Source organism: Abramis brama (assembly GCF_963993115.1).
Source record: "Abramis brama genome assembly, chromosome: 17".
Taxonomy (NCBI): Eukaryota; Metazoa; Chordata; class Actinopteri; order Cypriniformes; family Leuciscidae; genus Abramis; species Abramis brama.
Window position 1 is genome coordinate 16,331,018 of NC_139979.1, and position 27,850 is coordinate 16,358,867.

General features: G+C 37.7%; 1 protein-coding gene across 1 annotated transcript; it reads left to right on the top strand.

The window, feature by feature from the left end:
* Positions 1-3,376: 3,376 nt before the first annotated feature.
* Positions 3,377-27,847, top strand: bcl3 (BCL3 transcription coactivator). Its single transcript, XM_084089724.1, has 10 exons — positions 3,377-3,642; positions 3,744-4,266; positions 5,288-5,450; positions 14,875-14,983; positions 21,919-22,126; positions 22,969-23,057; positions 23,198-23,275; positions 23,555-23,722; positions 26,044-26,107; positions 26,202-27,847. Exons 2-10 carry the CDS (start codon positions 3,771-3,773, stop codon positions 26,720-26,722), a joined length of 1,896 nt encoding a protein of 631 aa, XP_083945850.1. The 5' UTR covers positions 3,377-3,642; positions 3,744-3,770; the 3' UTR covers positions 26,723-27,847.
* Positions 27,848-27,850: the final 3 nt, after the last annotated feature.

Sequence of the window (27,850 nt, forward strand, 5' to 3'; positions counted from 1 at the left end):
GCTGCATGGGCTGTGTGCAGTTGGGACGCTGTTTGAATTGTGACGTATTGGACAGACCATGTGTGTACAACTTCCTGAACACATAACAAAAGACTATAGAAAGAGGGAGAGATAGAGTTTCTGTGCTCTTGTAGGGCTGGCCTTAAAATTACATTGTCATTACATAAATTAATTAACATTAAAACTAATAGCCTACCATATTTATATGACTCTTCATGCTAAGCTGTTAAATATATCTTCAATATAGCCAATGCCTTTAGAATAACATAAAATAAAACTACATAAAGTAAAAAAAATAATAATCAAAGACTAAACACATCCACACAGATAAAAAAATAAAATAAAATAAAACGATTTAGAGACTTTGAGATATTAATCTCATATGGACAGCTAGTATTGCACACATTTTCTCACGATTTAAACATTTGGCTCTTTGTGGCCCTCTAATGGACAAACATTTTATAACAAGCTTCTCTGACAATGCCAAGTGTAACAGTCTTTTACCTTTTTAGTTTTTATTATTTATTTTTTTTTTCTTCAACTTTTATATTCGGGTAACCCTTTATTTTTTCGTCAGGATTTCCCTGAATAATACATAGCTTATTAAATAGCTAATCATTACTCCGAATTTACATTTCTTTTGAACTTTTTTTATATTATATTCGGGCAACCCAAGGATTTCTTTTGTGATTTTTTTCCTGTTACGTTGCATAATCCATAATATGGCTCCGAAGCAAAATTCTTTATATGAAACGATATGTGTAGCCGCTTATTTGTGTTGCAAAGAGACACCAGCAGAGGGCACTGCTTCACAGCATTTCATCAACCAGAGGACATGAATGACAAGAGTCCGACAGCTTTTTAAAAATGTCCAAGATGCTTTTAGTGTTCTGAATTAACTCATGAGTAGCTTTGGCGATTTTGGTCCCTCTATGATACATAATTAATACTTACATGAACAAATTGATTTAGCCTACTATTGATTGCATAATCCTGAATATGTAGGCTACTTAAAGGTATAGTTCACCCAAAAATGAACATTCTGCCATCATTTACTCCCCCTCAAGTTGTTCCAAACCTGTATAAATTTCTTTTTTCTGCTGAACACAAAGAAATATATTTTGAAGGATGTTGGTAACCAAACAGATCTCGGGCCCCATTGACTACCGGGGCAAAAAATACTATGGTAGTCAATGGGGCCCGAGATCTGCTTGGTTACCAACATCCTTCAAAATATATTTCTTCAGCAAAATAAAAACCTTTACACAGGTTTGGAACAACTTTAGGGGGACTAAATGATAACAGAATTTTCATTTTTGGGTGAACTATATCCATTTAAATGCAAATATAATTTTTTTCCCCTTCTCAAGACTAATATGGTTGTAATGTAGGCTATGGCGCATATAAATGGAGCATGTCCTGGAAAAAGTCACTGTCAGCCCATATAATGTTAGTAAACCCATCTTGTTTACCCATCAAATGTCTATAGGCCTACTGTCTATGAGATCTGATAATTTAAGGTTATTTTCTTACCTTAGCCTCACAAACACTGTAGTCATTTCAAGCACACTCCTTTTGGGGCCTGTTCTGCCTATATGTTAGCACTTATCACTTTTCCTGCAAATGTGTACCATGCAGCCAATTCTAAGAAAACACAACCTAAGAACAGGATGTTCAATACATAAGATTGTCCTAAAGGAAATTAGAACAAGTTTGAACACACCAGTATTGCTTATTGTCTTTTTTTTTTGTCCCTCTGTGCTAACATTAAGTGTCCAAATGAAAAGGTTAATTTGCTGTAGATCTTCAGTTGGCCCATGGGAACTAAACTGGCTGCGATTCAGCATTTGGATGGTATTGTCACCAACTGACAAGTTCAGACCCACCGTGGACTCTTCTTGGTGTTTTGGGGACTTTAAACACCTATATTATTTTCCGTTTGCCGTTCCATACCCGCTCAGCCCCACAATGAAGGAAAGTCCCAAACTGGCCCAGGTAACACCAAACCCCTAGTGTGAGGAGGAACTAAGGCTATGGGGTGTAGGTGGAAAGCATAATCTGATACAAGTGTGTTTTTGTAAGGTCTCTTGATTCTACATAGAGCAGGATCAGAAGGCTGATGCTAATGATATCAAATTCATAGCTAACAGAACATTGGGTAACACTTTATTTGGATGGTCCCTTTTGAATTTTCTGTTGACTATAACTTTACAACTACTTGTCAACTAACTCTCATTAGAGTATTAGACTCACTGTCTGCTTAATATCTACTCACTCTTTATTGTGATGGTCCTCCAATAGACATTCTACTGACTATAAGTAACTTTGCAAGTACGTCAACTTATTCTGACCCTAACCCTACCAGTCTACCAATACTCCACTAACACTCTAATAAGAGTTAGTAGACATGTACGTTACTTATAGTCAACAAAATGAGTTAAAGGGACCATCAAAATAAAGTGAAACCGAACATTGTCTTTACGTTATCACAGTTCTTCTCTCTCTCTCTCTAAAATAACTAATTCCTATCGTTCTAATGTTCTCTTTAGGTTCTATTTTGTAACCAAAAATTGGTTTGGTTCTAGGAACCAACAATTACTAGCTAGGCTACAGCTAGGCTATGCATCTTTAAGGGATCTGATCAAAATGGGGGTGCTTTCCAGATAAGATGCTGAGATATCATGTGAAAGACAGTAATTTGCTGTTGTCATCGATATATGAGTCATAAATCAAATCTCTAATGTAAGAAAATGACCCTATCTTATCAGTTCTTATCAATCAGTCACTAATGAGATCCCAATGTGAATGTGCTGAAATAGGCTACAGGAAGACAAGAGGTCGAGCCTGGCAGGTTTCCCGACAACAGCTGTGAGGGAGATCCCCGCCGGAGATCCAGCCCGCTTCCTACCAGGCACCAGGGTAAGCGAAAAAAGAGAGAGTATAGCTACGGCTAAAAGGAAAGCAAAACTGCACACCTGTTATCCAACAGCTCGCGACACATTCAGCTGCACTGATGAAGAAAAAGAAAAAAATCAATAGCCAGACAATACGTCAAAATATGCCAAACACCGTCGTCGAACAATTAAACCGAAACCGATTCCATGAAATCTTTCACTTCATACGACGCGTAAAAGTGATAACAATGTGCATAATAATGCTAAGTACAAAGTAGCCTACTAATAAATATGCTACTAGTTTTTAAAAAAATATTTTTTTATCTCAACTGCACAGACCTTCGGCAGAGCGCTTAATCGTTTCGCAAATGGGTAGTAATACAAACGATTCGGTTACAGCTGAAAGGGAAAACCCCAGTTCACTCACCCACCTACTTCCTAATTTGAGTGAATGAGAGAGGGAGACTCTGTGAATTCAGTTCAGATCATAGAGCCAGCGAGCAGCACAGCGCAGAGGTTATCATCATGACTGCAGCGCGTGATCAATAATAGCCTAATAATAATAATAATGCACATGACATTGTCATTGCCCTAAAATGGCATTCTTCTAATTGCATGTGAAATTAATTAGGATGTTTATTCAGGTTTATTTTTTTAACTAACCATTTTTAGGAAACTTTGTGCATAAGCGAAGACTATGAATTTAAATGCTTCAGTGAGCTGTGCTAAAACATCTTGAGCAAAGCATGTAAGTATGTTGTTTAATCTGGGCAGCAAGAGCTGATAGTCATCTTGGGACCGAGTCAAGTAAGTCATATTGACATAATGTTAATAAAAGGATTCGTCTAGGACCCATATATCGCCTACCTGAGGACAATGACAATGAGCGGCAGTAACCACACTGTGCGATCTGTGCCACTGGATCTTACCAACAAAACCAGAGAGCGTGGGAGCTGCGCGCAACCGGGAGACCAAGGTCGCCCTAAACATACTCCAGAAAGACAGGTGAAACCGAAGCACAAGTTCAGCAATGGAAACGGGATTCTTCCCCCTGAATCACGGGACAGTTGTGATGGATCAGTTTCGCAGACAACTCAAACAGATGATGGGGATGTCAGGGCAAACAGGACGCGTGAGGGTCCCACACAAACCCGACCTATAACCCCTAAGTGCAACACGCGTCCGATAAAGAAACGTCCTTTCCCTCCGGATGTGGATCATGATACCAGTGGTCCAAGAAATATTCCACATAGCCCGGGTGCTAAAGAGTTGAAGGACTCTGCCGTGGGTCAAATACATACAGATGCACCGCTGATATTCAACTCATTTCGTCATCTCCCGAGCGTTGACTCTCAGTTCGTAACACCATGTCGTAAGTTTACAATATGTTTATTTTGACCGATCTCTGATTATTATATTTTAAGCGCAAAACTTGGATGACTTTGTGCAATTCAGCTTGTTCATACTACTTGGTGTGTGTCATTGGTTTGTGTCATTTTGAAAGTATGTGCGTTCGGGTGGAACGCGTGCGTCCGCAATATGATTGCGCAGTCATGGTCAGTCCAAGCTCGTACCATAGTCAACGCGAAACCATTGAGCTAATCAGCAGGATGTTTGGTTGAGCTGTTTTCAAAACGTTTCAGTGGGTTAACAAATGCAGGTGAAACCGAGGAGTATTATAATATATAATGTTTATTTTTGTCATTATTATTATGTTACCAAAATCGTAACATAATATCCACATAGGCCTATTATTTATCAAAGTAAACATAGACATAATAAATTATGTGCGTGAATTTGTCAATACAATGACGTGTCCCAGACCCTCAAAGTTTTTTTTTTTTTTGATAAAAAGCTTGAGTGCTGTTATCTTATGTGTGATGTTGTATAGCCTAACTTCACAGCTCTGATTAAAATCTAGATGGTGGTGGCCATATGATAACCCCTTTAGCTCATTCATTTAACTGAGAGTGTTAGGTAGGATCCTTGTGTTACAACATTCCTCGGTCTCCTTATACAGATAATCTAACATACAAATAATAATATACATAATTATGCTGAAAGCGTCACATATTGGTATGAATACATTCCTGTTACTGGTCTATTTCTTGCTCTTGATAGTGTGCTATGCAGAACAATCTTATTTTGTCATAAATATAATCTAAACCAAATGTATCCACACTGCATCTTTCCAAAATTGAGCTCAAGCATTAGCAACTTATTAGCAAACATCTGTTTTTACTTCTTCTTAGCTGGTAAAATGCAAGGACTTGGTAAAAAGGTTAATTTTTCATTATGACCAGGCCAACTTTTCAATTAACTCTTTTTCATTAGTTTCGGTTTGATATGCATGTTTGTTTTGGTTAATATTAATATTTTTTTCTTCTTTGCAGTTATAGCAGGCTATCCATTTTTGCAGTGGTCTCGGCATTACAGCCAACAGAAATCCATTGCTATTCCGGTTCCCACTCTTTCGCCTCCTCCGCCGCTGGAAAGCACAGATCGGCTGCTGGCAGATATTGCTGCGGCAACATATCAGGATGAAGATGGTGACACGTGAGTCTTTCACCCTTTCATGAGGTCTCATTTTGTGGTATGGTGTAGTCTAAGAATTGATTAAGCTTAAACAACATCCCTCAAAATTGTCACAGGGCCATCATGCATTCCAACAGAGAATTTTCAACAGGTAAAGAAGTAGATCAGACCATATTTTATAGTTTGTACTGTATATTTAAATAGTCGGATTCATTGTTACACTGCACATGGGTTTATTATTAGTATCTATAGGTAAATTATGAGTATCAGTGACATGTACTTTCTGTTAGCTTTTTTTGGAAATTCCAGATTATCCTAGATATATCACTCTGACTCTTGCTTAGTCATCCAGAACAAACAAAAAAGTCATAGATCCAGTGTGTTTAAAAATATATGTAGACGTGCCTTCTGTTTATGCTGAATCACAAGAGACAAGATTTTAGTAGGGAGTCATTGTGACCCCTGTTACCCAGTACATTTCATCACTGTTGTTACAATTCCTGTTCAACAAGATCACTGAGCCCACCAAAATCATCTTAACTGGTAATGATCAACACCAAAGAAAGAGATTATCTGTTCTTTGTGAGAGAGAGAGACAGAGACAGAGAGAGAGAGAGAGAGAGAGAAAGGGAGACTGATTCAAGAGGAGGGTATGGCTTGTGGGTATGAGTAAGAGTATTTGAGAGAACCTAGTTTTCGATATTTCACGTGCTGCTGTTTCAGGTTTTATGAGTGTGGTAGGTCATGGGGATGCCAGAGATGAACATTCTGGCTCCCTCAGGCTTTGGCATGAACACAAATACATGTACGTGTTATGTAATATCTGAACCTTCACTCAGTATGAAAATATAATTTCTTATGTGAGTGAAACTTTTCCAAAAATGACACCTGGTGTCACGCAATATTGATATCAAGGTTTAGTCAGCAGCAGTTAAAAACATTGCTATGAGCATTTAATGCTTAGTAAGCAAATGAAGTCTATTCCCTTTTTGAGAAATGTGATGATATATAGAGCACTGCGTATTTTTACTAACCAGATTTTATTTGACTCATCCCATAAAACCTATACCACTTTAAAGATAGTACACCCCAAGAAAAAAATTCATAATTTACTCACCCTCATGTTGTTCCAAACCCAATGTATGGTCACATAAGTGAAATTTGATCATTGGTTCACAGTCTATTGTCAATAGTGTATTGATGTATAAAGCACAGCACACACAGAAGTCACTTTAAAACAAAGCAGCTTTTAGTTGGTCAGTAGGGTGAATCCGTTGAACCCATTGCGAAATCTTCATGGGGAAATATTTTGCCCTTACACAAAATTCCCAATTGCATACTGTAGATTCCTATTGAAATGAATGGATTTTGCCTATGAAAATGTGACTGCACCTTTAGACTTTCATTCATCTTCAGAACACAAATTAAAATATTTTGACTAAGTGAGTAAATTATGCTCTTTTCCATGTAGTTCCAATGAACAGGGGCCTCAAGCTTTAAAATGGGCACAAAAGTATCATAAAATTGGTTCATATGATTTGTTGGAGATATTCTAAAGCCATATTATGAGAAACAGACCAACATTTAATAAACTAAAAGTCCCTATTCACTGATAATCTGGCCTAGCTCCTTATGATGTATTAAAGGAATAGTTCACCCAAAAATGAAAATTATCCCATAATTTACTCACCCTTAAAGGTAGGCAATTTGTTTTATAAAACATTTTTCTATATTGGTTGAAACTCTCTTCACATCCTGAAAGCAATCAATAATAGAAGTGGTCTAAATTTTAAAACATGTACATATATCTTCTGTGTAAGTCATTCGGTCCGAATGCAATGATACAATGTCCTACCTGTCAACATATGCATTTCCATACCTCCGCACATCCTGTTCGCGCTGACATCACAGGTCATCACCGCGTTGTAGACACAGTCACTGGGTGCCGTAAAAAAACTGCAGTCATCTTACAGTTCCTTCTAAACCAAAACAACGAGCTTATGCTGTGTTCACGACGTGTCATAACTGTTATTTCAAGATGGCAACCCGTGACTTTCTACTGTTCAGACGAGCTGTTCACGTCCTCAGACTCGGATTTATGTGTTTCTATGTCAGCACTATCAACACTGACGTGAATCTGCAGCAGTCAGGTGGTAAATAAGAGCTCTGTAAGTTGTTTACGTTCATTATTATTGTAATGTTTTTTTGTTCATGTGCTTTGAGACATGAGGTAATTTAATGCTGTCTCTTGTTTCGTAACGCTCTGCAAACGCTGTTGTGTGCGTTCATGTGTTTTGAAGGAGGCGTGGCTTTGAAGACGCTCTAAAGGGAGGGTGGGATCTCATGCTTTCAAAGCTGGCTTGCAATTGCTAGATGCTCAAAATTGCCAACCCTGACTTTAAGCCATCCTAGGTGTATATGACTTTCTTCTTTCAGCCAAACACAATCAGAGTCATACTATAATACCCTGGTTCTTCCCGGCTTTGTAATGCATTGAATAGTGCCCGAGTTTTTGAAGCTCCAACGAGTGTACGGCACTTGCCCGAAGCCAGTGATTATAGTTTATAAAGTTTTAAAGGTGACATATTATGCCCCTTTTCACAAGATGTAATATAAATCTATGGTGTCCCCAGAATGTGTCTCTGAAATTTCAGCTCAAAATACCCCTCCGATCATTTATTATAGCGTGGCAAATTTGTTTTTGTGTGTGTCCCTTTAAATGCAAATGAGCTGCTGCTCCCCGCCCTCGTTCAGAAGAGGGCCGATCCTTTAAATGAGCTTCAGATACAATAACAAAACACGCAAATAATCTCACTCATCCAAAATCTCAGAAATAACTAGTAGCGGAGTGCAGCCTTATGGAGAGACTCAGGAAGAGGTTGCAACTTTTAGACTGCACCTGTCCTGGACGTTTATTAGTGGATACTGGATACATTTATGCAGTTGTTGTGGAATTACATTGATTCATCTAATCGGATTGCATGTTCCGTCATGTTTAACTTTTACACAAGATGACACAGTTCCCTAAGACAACTGTGACAATTTTTGGTTCTGTGCTTGTCTGTGCAGCCAACGACAGACCAGTTTTGCATACTTTTCTCGAACTTTTGCCATTGCGTTAGAACTGGTTACATTGTTGTCACTTGCAAAAACCAAATGGTGGCGCGTGGGTGGAAACGTGCAGATTAAGGGACGGTAATATTATAATAAGGTCCCCATCCTATGTCAGAAGGAGAGCGAAATCTGATTGACTTATTTTGTGACATGCTTGCAGAGAAAGGCTTACCAAAACAAAGATACTGGGTTGTCACTTTTCAAGTTTTCTGGGTTGGTAGATGCACCGGGGACCCGATTATAGCACTTAAACATGGAAAAAGTCAGATTTCCATGATATGTCCCCTTTAAATATGGATATTTCTCTTACAAAAACCAATCACTTCGCTTCAGAAGGCCTTTATTAACCCCCTGGAGACAGATGACTTTTTATGATGAATGAATTTGCTTTTTGGAGCTTCAAAAACTTGTCCACTATTCAATGCCATTACAAACTGGGAAGAGCCAGGATATTATTTAAATATAACTCTGATTGTGTTTGGCTGAAAGAAGAAAGTCATATACACCTAGGATGGCTTGAGGGTCAGTAAATTATGAGACAATTTTTGGGTGAACTAAAATGAATATCCATTTAATGAGAGTGCATTGAAGAAGCAGTGATTCCAGATCAAATCTTTGAATCACTTAGTCCGATTCACAAAATCTGTCTGAATGGTTTAAAGCTACACTGTGTAATTTTTTTAAGTTGATTCTTAGCAAAAAACACTTCGTTCTTTCAAAATGATATGTGCTCATTAATGTGTAATTACTTCTACCAACTAATCAATTATTCTCGTAAGCGTAGAATCTGCCATTTAGAATACATACGAGCGAGCCGCTCGAATGGCGGCAGCCATGTTGCGCCTCCATCTTGAAAATACATTAGCCAAAGAGGGACATACCTGGAAATTCAAGCTTCGCCTTTCGCGTTTTTACACTCAGTGGCACCGTGACGAATGCGAAGGGGGAGATTACTTGCGACTGCCGGCAGATTTGAAATAATACAGCCACCGTAGGAGTTAAAACGCCCTCGGAATAGGAGGGGCTAGAAAGTAATATTCAGTTGGAAGTCATAAACAATTTCACCGCTAGATGGGAGAAAATCCTACACAGTGTAGCTTTAAGTCTCAAATAACACCGTTTCTGTTCTCAAAGTTCAAATCACTGACTTGCTCCCTAGAAAAATATCAGTGAATAACAACTTAAATTGATGTTTGTTTCTTTCATAAAGAAGATTGCGTTCCTGGCATTCAAATAGTACAGCAATAGTACATGCTAGCAACACCAGTGTCATGGGTTAGATTCCTAAGAAATGCATGATAAAATGTAATGCAGCCCACAAGTCATATGTATCACATTTGTGGTGCTTTTGCTTGTCATTGTAATTTTATGGAAAAGAGTCACCAGAATAATTCTTCAGAATTTCACCTATTATGTTCCACAGAACAAATACAATTCATGTGCAAGTTTAAAATAACATGCAAACGATGAGGTGAACTGCGAGGGTGATCTGTTTTCTCAATAAAATGTTGTTGATATTTTGTCTGGCTTTCTAATTGGTGAGATATTTTTAAACCACATTTCCTCCCTGAACTGATATGTTGCTTACATTTTTAACAAAGTTTTAGTTTCTAGTAGATCCCTATTTCCTGGTTTCTGTCTATTGTTTGCATGCACATACTGTATGTCAATCATGCTATTAAATCAACTGCATTTACACAAACCGAAAAACAACAATTTCTATCTTTTTTTTCTATCTTTTTTTCTCACACACTGCCCTCCCCCTTGTGTGTGCTCTGTCCTGGCTCTTGCGTCAAAGGGTGTCTCGTGCTCTCACCTTGTTTTCTTCTCAGTACTTCACAGACCCTCATTTTCGGGAAAGCCTGATGTGAGTGCGAGTCTGTTGTGTGACTGCGGTTTTTTCAGGTGTCTTTCTCTCTCTCTCTCTCTTTCATCTTTTTTTTCACTGCTTTGTGTGTTTAAAATGAATGGGCTCAAAAACCCAAACATCCGCTCTTCACTTCCTCCTTTACCGCTTTTTCTCTGTTGCTTATCACTCTCTCTCTCCCCCCTTTCACTCTGTACTGTAAGCTTACATCCCTGTGTATGAATTTGTCCATTTCAACTCTTCATACCCACTTTCTCCTCCTTCCTCCTCTCTTGTAGTCTACGAATTTGTATCAAGCACCATAAGATTACATGACAGGTCATGCATGCTTTAAAAATTATATCATTTATTCACCCTCATGTAGTTTCAAACCTGTATGACTTTCTTTATTCTATGGAACACAAAAGAAGATATTTTGAAAAATGTCCCTACAATGAAGGTCAATGGGGTCCAATGTATATTTTTTGGACCCCATTGACTTTCATATATGGACAAAACCAATTTTCAAAATGTCTTCATTTGTGTTTCACATAAGAAACAAAGTGACAGACTTGGATCGACACGTATTTCTGTTTCACAAACAGTAATGTATGGTCTTAGTAATGCCAAAGTTTTCTTGGATTCAATTTGATGTGTTTGGCTCAGGCTGTTTACGTCTTGTCTCAGCCTCTGAGTTTGTTTGCTACAGCAGCAGCAGGCCTGTGTGCTACAGGGGATGTTAGAGGTTTGTGTTTCTGGGCTGTACAGGATGCCACACATGCGCCACTGCCCCGCCATGAGCCCTTCATCTCCTTCTGATGATGTTCAGGTTCCTACGTCAGTCTCAGCCTGGGCCTTATCTGGGGCTGCGGTCTAACTAACTCTCAGTCACTTCCAGGAACCCAGAGAGTTTCATCTGTCGAAAAGAAAGAGAGAAACTAAATTCTGACCTGCAGTATAAGTGACAGCAAAGCCAGTGATCATCACAGAGACAGATATGTGACAAAAAAGCCCTAATTTACATACTAATGTAAAACTAATTGGCCATCAAATGTGACAAGAACATAAGATAAATGGCCAATTAGTTAACATTAGTATGTACATTAAATATCTTTATGTACATTATTTCTATCCAAAACACAAAGTTGGCTTTTCTTTGTCAGCCACAAAATTATATAAAATATAAAGTATCTTTTTAATGAAAGGCTACCTGTTGTTTTTTTTTTGTTTTTGTTTTTCTGTATGCACTGTATCCAACGCTATCTTACGACCAATTTGTACGAATTCGTACGAGTGAGTAAAAGGTGGCTAATTCGTACGAATTCGCACAACCTCACTTGTACGAATTCATACGATTTATCTAAACCCCAGTGATGGGTAGGTTTAGGGGCGGGGTCAGGGGTAGGTCATTCGTTCGTACGAATTCACACGAATTGGGCAACTCGTAAAATATGTTCGATTTAGTAAAAATCGTACGAATTAGCCACTTGGTAAAATTCGTACAAATTGCTGTGAGATCGGGTTGACTATATCAGTGTTACCAGCAGTTACAAGGAACACACAAAGATGAAGATCAGGTATAACGTCTTTAATCCGCTCAGAAGGTAATACAAAACAAGACAAGCAAACAAAACCAACCGCTATGCGGAAACATGACCAGACAATGAGTGAACAAACACAGCAACTTAAACAGCAAGGCAAACGAGGGTCATTAAATAATTAATGACACACAGCTGAACTGAAACCTAATCATATCTGTTACCATGACAACTAAAGAGTGGTGGGAAAACTGAACAAAGGAAGACAGGAAACTGGTGAAAACAAACTAAAAGTCCATGATGGTGAAACTAATAATCGTGACAATCAGGGATCTCAGCCCTTGCGTTTTCAGCTCAAGTACCCCTTGGTGAATACAGATGGAGGAGGGACTGTCTTTTAAATGTTGTATAAAATAATATACCATTTTAATGTATTTATAAATGTTATTATGAGGTTTAAATTGCATGTTAAAATATTCAATCCTTATTTTTTATGTAATATTGCCGTGCTGGCTAATAATTATTATCCGTGCACATTGTTATTTTTTGTTAAATTCATGTGCCCTCGTAATCTTTAATCAAAATCTTGCAGCGATTTCTCATATCTTCTCTTATGATGTGTTTATTGGCATGAGGGGCGGGACAACCTGTCACTCACATGAGATCACAGCAGTAGTAAACGACAACCATCTAACGATCCAATCAATTCCCAAAGGACAAAATCAAGTCCCGCCCTACATTTTTTCTTGTTCAGGAAGCCGTTTCACTCTGATATATCACAATAGGGAAGAAAAGACTATCACAACTTCCATTTCATGCTGACTTTAATCTCTTCTCTGGTGATGTGTGCAGTTCCCCTCCAGTAACCTGTCACTCAGATTAGATCGCAGAAATTAGCAAACAGCAATGAACCAATCAATTCCTGGTTGACAAAATCAAGTCCTGCCCTACAGTTTGTCTTGTTTGAGAAGCTTTTTTACTCAAATATAAGTCCCAATAGAGAAAGCGACTGCAATTTCCGTTCCATGACGACTTTAAAGACCCATGTATTATTGTACTATTACAACGCTTACTGCAAATGCAATAGGCAGAGATTTGTTCATTTCGTGCTGCTCTACTTGCAGTTTTGATGCATAGAAAAAAAACCCGTCTGCCCCATATGCCTTATGTGGCCTTTGCTACATGACACAGGCCAGTTTTACTTGTTCTGTGTAAACAACATACAATTCTCAAACCTGATAAAGACTCCTTGATCCAAAACAGGGTCTTGTCACAAGGGCTGAACACATGGCCCTGATGTCAGAACTGAAAAAGCATGAGATTTCCTAAAGTACGCTGACATTGAGCTCACTTACAGGAAAGGAGGCAAATAAAGAAAGAATTAAGCTACTAATAATCTGTTCTGCTTTCTTATCAAAAGCAAGGAACAGGCAGTTCAGGCGGGTCATAGCCTGAGTCAGACCAGCTTGTATTCATTTTGACTAGTTTGCTCTTCTCTTCCTCTTTTGATTTGATGCTTCATGGAGGAATTTGATTGTGTGGTGACTGTTGATCCAAACAGAAAATCTTCTTTGATCTTATGTTATATCACCTGTTCTTATACGTGTTTTTATACACTTGTGCTTATATGTGCAGTACTTGATTTCCTTCTCTCTGTTTAATTTCCAAAATCTTGCCACAATGGAATAACCCACATGAGGCAATTCCAACCAATTATAGGACAATATTTACATTTATCACTAGGAATATGAATCATCTCCATCATTCAAATCATTGGCTTTCCCACTGTCTGTGTTCCGGCTTGTTTCATCCCACAGTGACTCAATATACAAGTCAAAAGACAATATAAACAATGAGAGCCCCTGTTCTTTACTGTTCCCTTTTTTCTATCCCTCTCTCATTTTTCCAGCTGTTGCAGTATGACTTCCCATCAGGGCCTATTAACATTCTTGACACAAGAACTGTTTTATAGTTCATAATGCAAGAAATGAACATTCTACATTGATGTCTGCATTGATAACAACCTTAAGTGTTAGTCGTGCTAAAAAAGTGTTTTAAAAATATAATATCTTTTATCTTGATGACTTCTGTATGTTTGCAATGCTTCAGATATTTGTTTTATAATATGCAATATTCTGTGCCCATATATGTTGTTGCACTCTGCACATAGTATTGATTCCACTGTTTTAATATTGTTTTGCATTTTATAGTGATCAATTGGTATGCAAATTGTGCATGTTATACTCTTCAGATAAGTTGTGAATATATATCATGCTTGTGTTTCAAGTCAGTGCAAGGTTCTTCTTTGTAAATTTCTCAGGGTTTCATGGGAAGTTCTGCTAGAGGAGTCTGAAAAGCACAGAAAGCCCCTAATGCGACAGTAAATATAATGATAATTAGTATTCAAAACAGAAAGAACGGTGCCATTGTCCCTGAGGGCAGGAAGTGACTTCAAACCAAAGTAGCTGTTACTGGAAGCAGATTTAGAAAAGAAAAAAAAAGAATTAAAAAGATTTCATGAGAGTCCCTTTCTCTTTCTCACACACTGTTTTCTTCCTCTTCCCAAACTTTGACTTCTACACTCTCACCTCAGAGAGGTTTTCTGTGAAATGATAGGGAGATAAGCATTTCCCTGTACTCACCAACACTGGCTGCATTAAAAGCCACTGTGTACAAGATGAGTCATACACATGATTGTTTTTACAAACCTTTAGTCCACCAGGTGAAGTGTCATTCAGGCAATCTTTTGAACTCATTGGCTGACTTGTGCAGGCCATTAAAAAAGACAGTCAACCCTGTATTGTTACAAGAAATGCATCACAATACATTTTGATGGTACTAGTTTTGTTTGTGTGGTTAAATGCTAATGAATTTACAGGACTATGCATGCTGCTTTTGCTGTTATTTCTGTGTTTATGTAATTAATGCATGTGTGTATTATTTGCAGACCTCTTCACATTGCTGTGGTCAAGGAGAACATCCAACTGGTCAGTTGGCTTATTGAAATATATCGACGGGCCCACAAAGACCTGGACATTTTCAATAACCTACGACAGGTAAGTTGTATACAAACACAGCAAAAAAGGTAGCATTTTACAATAAGGTTTTATTTGTTAAAGGGATAGTTCACCCAAATCTTTCATCATTTACTCCCTCTTAAGTTGTTCAAACCTGCATGAATTTATTTCATCTGCTGAACAAAAAAAAAGATATTTTGAAGAATGTTGGTAACCAAACTTCTTCCACACTTTGGAAGTCAGTGGGAAGTCAATATGGAAGTCATCAACTTTTTGGTTACCCGTATTCTTCACAATATCTTATTTTGTGTTCAGCAGAAGAAAGAAATTCATACAGGTATGAAACAAGTTGATATGGCAGCTTGTTTCCGTCATGGAATAAAAAAGGTAATTGTTGACTTTTTTTCTCGCAATTGCAAGCTTAAATCTCGCAATTCTCAGAGATCTCGTAAATCTCAGACTTGTGTGATGTAAAGTCGCAATTGACTGTTCACAAAGACTTTAGTTACTGTTGCTATGTCCGACAAGTGACGCTGCTCTCACGCCACACACCATGTTCTCACACAGTGAAATATACATCGCGGCGCAAAGAGGACACTGACAACGTGCTGACAGACAGGACAGACCCGGTTACTTTTGAAATGAAACAAAGTCTCAACTTTCAAATTTGGTAATTTTAAAGAAATTTAAACAATAAATACCGTTTTGTGGCTCTTTAATGTGTCTGACAGATCGCTGTAGAGCCTCAGTTAAAGCTGCTTGTGAACCGATCATCTCTTCCTTCTAGTTCATTTATAGCATCAAATAAACATTAAAGAACATAAGGAATGTTGTTTTAACCGCGGAAAACTTTGTTTTTCAAGTTCAAATCCTCCAACGTTAATCTACTAACTCTCCTGACTTCTTTGTCGGACAAAAATGGCGGATTCGGCGGATGGCGGATTATGATTGATCAGATCGCCTGTCAATCAAATTCCCTGGAAAGGGTCAATTGCGAGATATAAAGTCAGAATTTAGTGACAACTACCCCTTTAAATTATTCAAATTATTATTAATACTAATATTAAATGCTTAATTAAAACACTTAAAAAATCAAGAAATCATATATTTTTAAAAACATTTATATTTCTTCTCAGTAACAATTGTTTTTGTTTGTCTTCCAGTTTCTGTTTATAAAAACAAGCAGCTTTGTCATAATTATAGCAGAAATACTGGAGGAAATATTGTAATTGTAAAATAAAATTGTATTGTTAGTTCATGATATTCAGTGCATTAACTAAAGTTAATGAATTGAACCTTATTGTAAAGTGTTATTACCTGCATTGGCCTTTGCAGCAGGGTGTAAAAGAAAAGAAGGGAATCAATGTTAGTGATTGTTGGATTAAGAGGATTTAACAAACAACACCGGGCTAGTTAAACCTGAGTTCTTGTCCCTGTGGGGCATATGTTGGTTAACTGTAAATTTCCACAATAGTGTTCTTAACTGTTACATGATACATTTAGCTTAGGTTTAAACAGAAGAGGAAATTACTCCTAGGGCACTGTTCTCAGGCAGTCCCACCGTACTGTTTGCGGTTATTTGGGCACCTTTAGTAGTCACTGGCCTGCCCACTTGTGTGCTCACCACATGGCCACCACAACACACTGTGTGCTTCGCTTCATCTTGCTCCCATGTGTCTGCAGCATTGTGAGTGCACAGACCTGTCAGACTGTTCCCAGGCTTTCACATCCTGCTCTTCTCCTTGGTTGCGTTAACCCTTACTTCCACCACTGTCACTCAACCGCATTATCAATTACCGCCATTGCATGTCTAACCAGCCATCAAAAATTACCTCAAGTTCACATTTAGGTTTCACTTGACGTACATAAGCACTCTTTCACACACACAAACACGAATGCTTGTATATTCACAGGCAGCCGGCAGTTACCAGAAGCTGCGTGTATGTTTTAGCCGCGGCCTGAAACTTGTTTCTGTCAGATTGTTGAGGTTAACATTTGTGTTATATCCTGTGTTCAATTCTTATTTCCCCAGAAATGTGAACTGCACATCAGCATGTCTTTGAAGCTTAGATGGAGTTTTGATTAACTTTTATTGCAGCATTTGAAGAAAATTACTGTTTTGGTGTTTCCAAATCCAAGATTAGTGAGGGAATACAATGATTAATGTGATGTTATAATGGCAGGTAGACACACAGCTGACTGGTACGATACAGAGGAAAGTGTTACTACAGCTATCATTATTACTACCACTAGAGATTGTACGTTAGAATGACTTGTATCGCCATGTCCCTGGTTCAGCTCCACACTTTTGTAAATCTTGTCCTCCCACATGTCTGTCATGACCAGCACTGACACTGACATTTTAAATGCACATGAGAAGAAGCATGCTGTGTGTGTGGGTGTGTGTGTGTGTGCACATGACAAATGTGTTTTGCGTATTATCAGTCAAGCAAGACTGCAGCTGATGAGTTGTTTGCATGGCCTGTCAGTGAATTCAGTTTACTGGAGTATGTATGTTTTTATACTAGTATGAGTGTATGTGCAAACACAGTTAAAGCGTCTGCTGTATGCATCTGAACATAAGTATCCTTATTCCGAGAAGTCACATGACCCCCCCCCCCCCCCCCCCCCACACACACACACACACACACACACACACCCTGGGTTGTTTCTCAACATACCTTGTGTTGAGGTTTGAAGGGTATTAAAAGGGACTTTCCCTCTCTCTGTCTCTCTGTCTCTCTGTCTCTCTCTCTCTCTCTCTCTCTCTCTCTCTCTCTCTCTCTCTCTCTCTCTCTCTCTCTCTCTCTCCTGCACTCTTGTAACATGCTTATCTTTTTATCTTTTTTTTTACCCTGAATTATAAAACATTCCTGTCTGCTTTTACTACGAGTAAGAGACCCGGAGATATCTTCACAGAAAGACTAACCCATAAGTTAACTATGCATATCTATTCATTTCAAGCATAAAGCATATCATCAATAGTGCCTTTTGACTTCCTTAATGCATGTTCCTGGTCTTATTGTGAATGATTCATTGGTGCATGTTATTTAAAAAAAACTTTGATTTTTGATTTTTAAAGTTAAAACTTCCTCCTGTCAACTTGTGTCATTTAATGTTAATGTTAAAGTGCCCCTATTATGCTTTTTTGAATATTCCCTTTCATGCAGTGTGTAATATATAGCTGTTTGTGAATGTAAACGTTCTGCAAAGTTGTAAACTCGAAAGTGCACGATAAATAAAGTTATTGTCTCCCAACAGAAAGAATCGACTCTGAACCACCTTAACGAGTTGTTTTTCATTCGAAATCTACTGCTTTGCGGTTCTACGTCACTAGAAGATACATTTCCATAATAACCCCTATGTTGCACGTTGTCTGCCCGGGTTATTTTACTGACGACTGTTTCTTAAATCTCTCGGGAGCTCAACACAGGATTCGCAAAACGCTTGCTCTTGAAAGATCAGTTCTCAGTTTATTTGGTCCAGCTTGTTCCTCAGAATCACAACCTGCAAGTATAAATAATCATTGATGTATATATTTTCTACCTGGTGTTCAAAATATGTAGTTTTGTGTTTTGTATTGTGAAGGTTTCCGGCTAACGGCTAAATCACGTTATCACTGTCTCACTGAAATGGTTCTGCTAATCAGCTGTGGGCCACTATTACCTTAAATTGTGTCTATTAATGCAGATTATCTGTCTTACTACTTTGAGTAAAGATAAAGGATGGAGCAAGATTTGTTTTACGTTACAGCCCTTTACGTTAGTGCTCGGCTAATGTATGCGCTGTTATTGATTCAGTTCACCACTGCATGTTCACCACAATAAATTTGAAATATACACATCGGTTCGTTGATGAACATACACTTGTTAATGCTAATGGTGAGGAATTACAGTTGCAACATCTAATAATGTCTAATAATGCTCAAGTCATCCTTGCGATGGGGGTTCAGGTTGAATAACTAGTTCTTCCAGCGTTTCATCATCGGATTCGTGCTCGGATTGATATGGTGAAATCGATTTCATTGTTACTGTCTTTAAAGTGTGTACAATCGCTGAGGACTGAGGAAGCCACCGGTGCTGCTGACGGTCAGTTATGGTAATGGGCGTTTAGATTCTGACACGCGCTGTACGCGGTAGACCAATCACAACAGACTGGGCCATCTGGCCAGTCAGAGCAGAGTAGGCTCGCGGAAAGGAGGGATTTAGAGAGGCTGATTCATCAATCGAGTCGTTTAAGAATCATTGAAAAATGTGGTGATGTGAAATGTATATTATGAGAAAATGTAACGTTTTTTGACCTTTGATGCATGTAAACCTGTTGTAGTAGACCTCCAAAACAAAATTAGGAGCCTTTAAAATAGCATAATAGGGGCACTTTAAACAATAGCCAAATAGCTACCTTGCCCAGCTTGGTCACACTGCTCTGTTGACTGGTTTTAGAGGCATTTTGGGCACTTTTCAGATGGTCATGCTGGGGGACCAGATGGCCAACCAGTCTAAAACCAGCTGACCACAAACTTGGTCAGGCTGGGAGACCAGCTTAAACCACATAAGACAGATTTTTCAGTTATTTACATCTGGCTCTATTTTGCCATGTAATATTTATTTTGCATTAAATAATCTACTTCACATACGTCACATTATGGAATTAAAATGGGTTTCATTTCAAAAGTGTGATATGAATGTATAAAACAGCATTCATATCTGTGTTGCATGGATTGAGTGCACTGTTTATTTTTCCTTTCTTTTCTTGTCCTTGTGTGTTTTTGTTTCAGCCCAGTCATCAATGCTAAATCATGCAAGATTTAGTTTCAGTTCACTAGAGTGTGTTTTCGGTTCATGCATGTGTCATGAGTCTTCCCTTCAATCACTTTCCTTATTCATCCAACATTCCCCTTTTTTCTTTCTTTTTTTTTCCTGTTTACACACAGGAATGTGAGTCTAAGAACTCACTGCAGGGGAGAGGAAAGGGATTTTCCCTCTCTGATCTATCTCTTCCCTTCATCGCTCCCTTTGCTTGATCATTTCCGGCTCCTCCTTTCCCTTTCTCTGTCTCTCTCGTCCCTCCTTTTCTCCCCTCGTGCTCTTCCAAGCACTTACATTTCCTCTTTAAACCTTTATTGATGGTTTATTGGTCAGTTATTGAAGGTTCATTGGATGTAAAACGAGAAAGGTACTATTGCACTAAAACTTCTCTTCTCAATGTAATTTGATGTCCTTTCTTATACAATTTCCTGTTTCAGGGCTTGTCTAAAGAGGATGTGAGTGTGTTTTGTCCATCACTGTTTCTAAATTAGATTTGTAGTGATTGATCTGGGCACGAAGAAAAACCCATCAAATTTTATGTGTGTGGTAACATTTCTTTTAGCACATACACACAAATCTCGAGTGTGTGATGCTTGGTGAGTCAGACAGGATTCAGGGAAATAGGAGAGTTGTTTTCATAGGAAGGGAGGGCCAAAGGCATTGTGACACCAGAGGAATTTCTGTCTTCATTCTCGCTTTTTTTCTACTGTGCCTTACTGGAACATCCTTCCTCCAGTGACAAACCAATCCCTCCCTCTGTGTGCTAGCTGAGAACCAACTTTACCTGCTAGCAAGCCTGAACTGATGCTAATCTTTAGTGGGTATCATTAAAAACCACAAACCTCTCTTTATCTTTTTCTCAATCTTCCTCTCTGTCAACAAAACAGACACGATAGATAGATTATTTGACTTACTATGCAGTTTTAGCTTCCTATATTAGCAGAAATGCTAACTTTCAATATGATTTTATGAATGCAAGATTGAACATTTACATTTTCAAGAACTGTCAAGTGACTTTTTTTTTTGCTTCCTTACCTGTATATGCTTACATTGAAGGAACTAGTGCTGTGTGTTGTCATCTTGACTCTCAGTTCTTGTCTGTAAGCCTTGACGTTTTTTTTTTTCTTTCACTTTATTGTTTAACTGCTTTCAACAATGTTAGTTCTCAAGAATTTACCTCAGGTGAAGGAAACGAAAATAAAGTTCTCCGTGACTGGTTTGACCAAGATTACTTTTAAAGTTTCACTAATGTGTACACACCAAGCTGACACGCAAACTTTGGCATGTTACAGTTATGTTGGTTCATTTATAGGTGAATTTTTTTTTAATTATTAAATATTAAATAATTGTATGTTTTTCTATAAATGTATCACTCTACTTTAATCAGTTTATAGTACATAGGGCTGTAACCACCACCATAGACATTGTAATCAAATATGGCCAATCAAATCAAAGAAGGCGGGCTTTACTATTCACAGAAGCTGAGCACCAACTACAATTGTTTTGCAATAGAAATGCAATATAAACGACTGACAGTAATATCCAGTGATGCAAACTACTTTATGAAAATATAGGCAATAATTTACGAGATTCATGCATTCCATAACTGAAGTGAAAAGAAACATTACAAATTTACTTTTAGCATATTTGCATACTATAAAGAGTGAATATGTGCATATTTAAACCAAAATATTATTCACAAATAGTTCAAATGGATTACTTTACAATCAATTTTTGTTCTTTTACTGCTTTACTTGTTCTTTGCTTTTCTTTATTTCCTTAAATCCCTTTAATGTTTACGCTCTTAGTAGTGGTTTGTTTGTGTGTTAGATAAGTCACCGCATAGCTGTTTACAAAGGGGCGTTAGCCCAGTTTTATCTCATCAGATCTGTGGAACTGACCTTTAACCTGTTAGACAAGTTCCAGGTTAGCAACTACAGTTACAGGAATCCACATCAGGATATGACTCAACCTAGTAGTCCAAATAAACCTAAACACCTTATCAGACATCAGAGTAGTAGATTTTTATTTATTTATTTGCATTAACATGCAACAAGAGTTAGTGAGAGTTTTGATCATGTGGTCTAAATATAACAGGCCCTTAAAAATACTGTGGATTTGATTAACTGAATCAGTAAACTCTCTTTCTTTCTCTCACTCTCTCAGACACCATTGCATTTGGCTATAATCACCCATCAGCCTTTTCTGGTGGAAGCTTTGCTGGATGCAGGATCTGACCCTGGAGCTCTGGACCGTAATGGACAGACAGCGCTGCACTTGTGCTGTGAGCACAAAGATGTAGACTGCCTCTCTGTCATCCTCAGACACTACCCCCAAAACCCTTTGCCCCACCTGGAGATCAGGAACTATGAGGGTGAGTGCTGGACCTACATCTAGAATGGTATATTTATTGAATTACATACATATATTTTTTGTAGCATAGGGAAATGTATAGTAAAAATTAAGTAAGGTTAAGCTTCATGCCTTAAATCCACAGAGGTGGAGCTTGACTTGGTCAAGGTCCACCCATTTGGCTCTGCAGTGAGCACCAGTTGAATGGATGTGCTGACACTACAGCTCTCTTAACTATATGGCCCTGTTTAGTACAGCAATATAAGCAAATACATAACTGGAAATGAGCATTTATCCTGTTTGTGTCATAATCCAACACTGGAAAATTATAAATTATAAAGTAAAATTAAAATTATACAAACACAACTTTTTTTGCTATGTGCTGTGTTCCACTGGGGGGCAGACAGAAAAAGAGCTGCTTGTCATGGATTTTCATGCATGAATGTATGATTATGTTTTGGAAAATTTTTGCTCATCAGGAAGGAGGGAAGTATATCGCCATCTAGCTTTATTTGTGGATTCTGACACAATAATTCCCACTTGTTGTAACCACTCATGTACTACTAAAGAAAACTGAAATTTAAGTATGCTGAACTTAACCGTTAGTATTATTTTATCTTATTTTATTTTCAGAGTTTCAGAGTATTATCGTAATATTGTCCTAAACAGTACTTGCAGTTGAAATTGGCTTCATTCATGTGTACGAAATGTAAGATGAGATATTTCCTGTTGCTGTCACGATTCAAAAAGTCCCTAGAAACACAAGAGTTTTAGTGTTTTGTATGTGTATTGTTGAAACATGCCAAAGCTCGCTTCAATGGATCATTTAGATTACTGCATGAATATTTTGTTGTTTAATTTAAGGTCTGACGCCCCTCCACCTGGCTGTGCAGAAAGGAGATAAAACATTGACAAGACTCACATTGGAGAGCGGAGCTGAAATCAACGCTGGGGTCAGTGAATTTGTTGTCATATCCACTACGTTTATGCTTTCAGATGTGATACTATCCCTGCAGTATCGGTGCAATTATTTGTGTATTATGATCTCTATGGTTCAATTGTTTATTATGTCTCTTTTTCTCTTTTAACACAGGATAATAAAAGCGGTCGCAGTGCACTGATTCATGCTGTGGAAAACAACTCTATTGACATGGTCATCTTGCTGATCGAGGTGTGTGTGCATATCTTTTTTTCTGTTGAGTTTTTTTTCACACTTCACATGTGATGTCAAATCCAATGAGTCAGCTATTCAGCCAGTCATTTTCTTGATCATCACTTTTGTCTGTTCCTTTCATTTTTATCTTGTACTTCTCTGTTGGTGAGCACAAGAAAGAACATGTATAACTATGAGGCTGAAATCTTTAACTATTAATCATTATTACTCAGTGTTTGTATGAGAGTGGATGAGAAGCAGTTATTAATGTTTTTTTCTGTGTGCTGTGTAATTCAGAGTGGGTGTGATGTGAACGCACAGTCTTATAGTGGGAACACAGCCTTACACAGCGCCTGTGGCAGAGGTCAGATAGAGATTGTCAGGGTCTTGCTGAAGAATGGAGCTGACAGTAGTCTTAAAAACAACCACAATGACACCGCCATCATGGTAGCAAAAAACAAAAAGGTAAGAACTGAAAGAATGGCAGTAGTGCATTTGAAAACATGTATTGTATATTTGTTAGTCTTGCCTAGTTATGTATTTATTTACAAAATAAAGTGCTTTTTTCTATTTATCAACATCATATTTAGAAATAAATGAGAGAAAGTCACTAAGTCTTTCATTATAATAGTTAATAAAGTCAGTAGAATATATATAGTACATGAACACTGCCAACAAGTGGCGATTCACAAAACTTTCATTGCTCAGTTGTATTGCATATTAACCATACACCTTAATTACCAGTCAGACGTGTCACCAAAGATACATTATTGTTGTACGAAGCCTCATGGAGACCATTTCTTCTAAGAAAAAAATAAACAAAATAACATTTCATATTACAACTAGTGATTTAATTTGTGATTTAAAATCTCAGAATTTAAAATCTATTTCTCATAATTAAAACATTATAAAGTCCCCCTGTAGTCAATAATTGTATCCCTTAAAACTCATCTTTGATCACTATCTTTGATTTTTGTCCTGTGAAAAACAACAACTTCATGTCTTAAAATAGCTTGAATGTAACGCCCTTGCTTCATTTAGTATACGTGGATCCATTAGTTTGCTAATTAGCCTTTTGTTTGACTATGTTGTCAAACAGCTAATAATGTGTTGCTAATGTTACACAAACCATGTTCCCGTGGCCGTTCGCCATCTCAAGTCTGCCTTCTAAAAAACAGCATCCTTAGAAACGCTTTGAACAACTCAGAACATCAGTGGAGAAAGGCATATAGTTGATAATAACATCATAATATACATCAAATACCTAATTCACCTGCTATATTGCTAAATGTACATGATTTTTCATATCAACAGAAAAATATACCGGGATAAACTGGCTTCTCTTGAGACTCCCCTGCTTCGCAGCAGTTAATGATATGCTAAAGCTCGCCTGGACATTGATGTGATTGGTTACAAGGTAGTTTGTGACATCAGAAACACCAGCGATTTCAAAACCGCGTTTTTGAGACTGTCTTTAGATCACTGCAGTTTTAACACTAGAACTACCGGAATTCCATAACTACTAGAACGACCATAGCGGTCATTCTGACCGTTCATACTTTGACGTTCATATGGCCGTACTGAACGTCATTTTCGTCATGTCATATCTATTGTACGTTAACCTTCTCTTTTCCAATGAAGCTTTTAATTCCTGTCGTCATAGCCCTTAAAACAAGCACAAAAGAAAGATTCCCCCGACAGATGCCGTCTCTATTTGAGGAACGTTTTGCGACAAAATAATATTTTTTTCACCGCACTCACCACGTGAATAGACATGCACAAAAGTTAGGAAACGTACAGCCCTGTTTGTAAATAAGTTCAATAATCAATACAAAATCTAAAAATAAATGGATCTACAATGATAGGTAATAATAAACAGGACACAAAATTTTAATTCAAATGAATGTGAAAATGTATACAAACAGGCTAAGAAAAAAAATGAACATTAGCTAAACAAGAAAACGAACTGCTTTAGAATGATTCGTTTCAGTGAACAAAAAATATTAACGAACAAAATCAGGTTAACTGGCCATTTGAACGGCGCAAACACCCCGCATCATTGACGCTTACGCACATTCCACACAGGTAAACACTGCCTTTCGTGTGCAGCTCCCACACACTTTGTGACATTTGGCACATGTCTCCTTGGTTTTATTTTGTTTGCAGTTCCTCCAGTTGTATGGCTTTTGATTCCATGTGGTCGGAGCGAAGTTCGCTCGCCAGTCGTGTGATGAAGTCCCTCCGCGAAACTTGCAATGTAGCGGACTTATGATATTTATAATGCGTGCGGTCAAAATGACCGTTATGGTCATTCTAGGTAGAAATAGTCAGAACTGTTGTGTGTTTTGTGATTTTAATAAAAGAACAGTGTCAGAATAAAATATACACATATTTAGGAAAAGTCAGAGTCCTACAGCCACATTTATTTTATTTTAACAAAGTTATTACACTGTAAAATTTAAAAACGGTCAAAATGACCGCCTTGGGAGTTCTAGTGTTAAGGAGAAAATACTTAGCAATGGTGTTGACTTATGACTTTGCACATGGTTTGTCTTAAAGCATATTAAAAATGCCACATAGACATATAAACAACATTAAAAACATGATTATCATGTTGATGCTACATTAGCAAAGCCTTATTTCCTGTGCCAGTCCACTCCAGGCTTCTCAAGATAAAGGTCCCTGAAATTTAAAAAACAACAACATTGGCCCCATAATCTATCCATGTGTGTCAGCATAACTACTGTAACTCATCTAAACAAGTATTTATGTGTTTTTGTCTTAAGGTGTCTGATGTGCTGCGTGGGAGGGGCACTCGCACATGCAACGGGAAAACGTTACCTAGTAATGGTAAGAGTCTCTCTGAAATTACAAGAGTGAAATTATCTCTAAACACCTCAAGTAGGCCATTTAAAGTTTTTAGTCATTTTTCCCCCCTGTTTAGGCTCTCTGTCCCCTGGCAGCTCCAACCATTCTCCCCGGATGACTCCCACTTTTCAGCGCAGTGCGTCGCATTCTCCTGTGACTCCAAATTTACCACGAAGTCAGTCAGCGGAGAGCATTTCAGAACGTCAATCACCGATGAACAGCAATGAAAAAACCCTTCTGCAAATGTTGCCTCGGACACACCATAATATAGCAGTAGACAACAGGGCAGGCTACGGAATGGCACTCCATCCTTTCCCATATCTGTCACCGTCTGGGTACGACCAAATTCAGCCGCCTGTCTCTCACATCCAGAGAAGGACTCTAATCGCTTCCCCTCTTTACTATCCCTCTGGTATTCAAAGACCTCCATATTACTCAGATACACAGATAATCTTACTCCCTAGTATCCCTGTGCCAATCGCATATGGCTCTCCCTCACAGGGTGCTGGTAACCAAACACGGCCATCCAGTCGCAGCAGTGACCAATCAGACATGTCTACTGTGAGTGTAAACAGTGAAGAAAGAGGTGTGAGTTGATGGCTGCTAGATATTTAAACAGCTGGCCCTCTTAAAGGGATAGTTCACCCAAAAATTAAAATCCTGTTTGAACATATGTAGTAACTAAATGGCTTTGGTGACCATAGACTTCAATTAGTAAGGTTCCAGAGTGAGTAAATTATGATTTTTGGGTGAACTGATTCCTTTATAAGGGGTGTTTGAATAATATTTGTGGTTGGACAACATACTGACTGATTTATAGCATGTATGTGTATCTAAACATTTTTCAAATCTTTTCAAAGGTTTATAAGTTGATGCTGATGTTATGACGTTTTGCTAAATCAATAACATAACTCTATATTTGTGTTACCAAGTGTTTTGCTATGTAATTGAAATGATTTTGCCATGCATTTTAAAGAGCTATGATATTTATACTTCTGTTGCAAGAAATTGATCTTTTCTTTATTCGCATTTTCATTTGTGTTTTTTTTGTTGTTTTTTTACTGTGGAGTCTGTATATTTATTGACAGCATTTTGGTTTTCCCATGTACAGATTTTCCAGAATTAAGTTACCCAAATTCATATGACATAAAATCTCTAATCGCATTCATGTTTACAAAAAAATTTAATTGTTAAAAATTGTATTTCACACTGTGAGGCCCTCAAAAGGGTACACACATGACAGCCAATATCAACCAAGTAGAATGCATATAGAGGTCAGGATAGTTTTATCTACAATGAACATTGTCAACTATTGTCAAAGAAAGCATTTTGAGATTGAGATTTTTTGCAGTTATATTGTTTATGTGCCTGTTGATTACACCAAAATTGTTACTCGTGCCAATTTTATTTTTGTGCAAATCTTTGAATGGCAGCTTGAAATCTCTGTCTGAGGAAGTTATGTGACAAATTATGAGTTTTGACTTACTGGCTTAAAATGTATAATCTTGTAGAAAGCCACTGTGGAAAAAAGATATCCGTGGTAACAGGAGAATTAAAACTTTAAGAAACTGTGATTGACATGAATTTCAAAAAAGGTACTTAATGGTGATATTGCTGACAGTAATGTGTATATTTTGATTTCCATATGAATGTGTGAATATAAGTGCAGCAATATAAAGTAACCTAGTTTACTTTGAATAAAAAATACATATTTTTATACATATC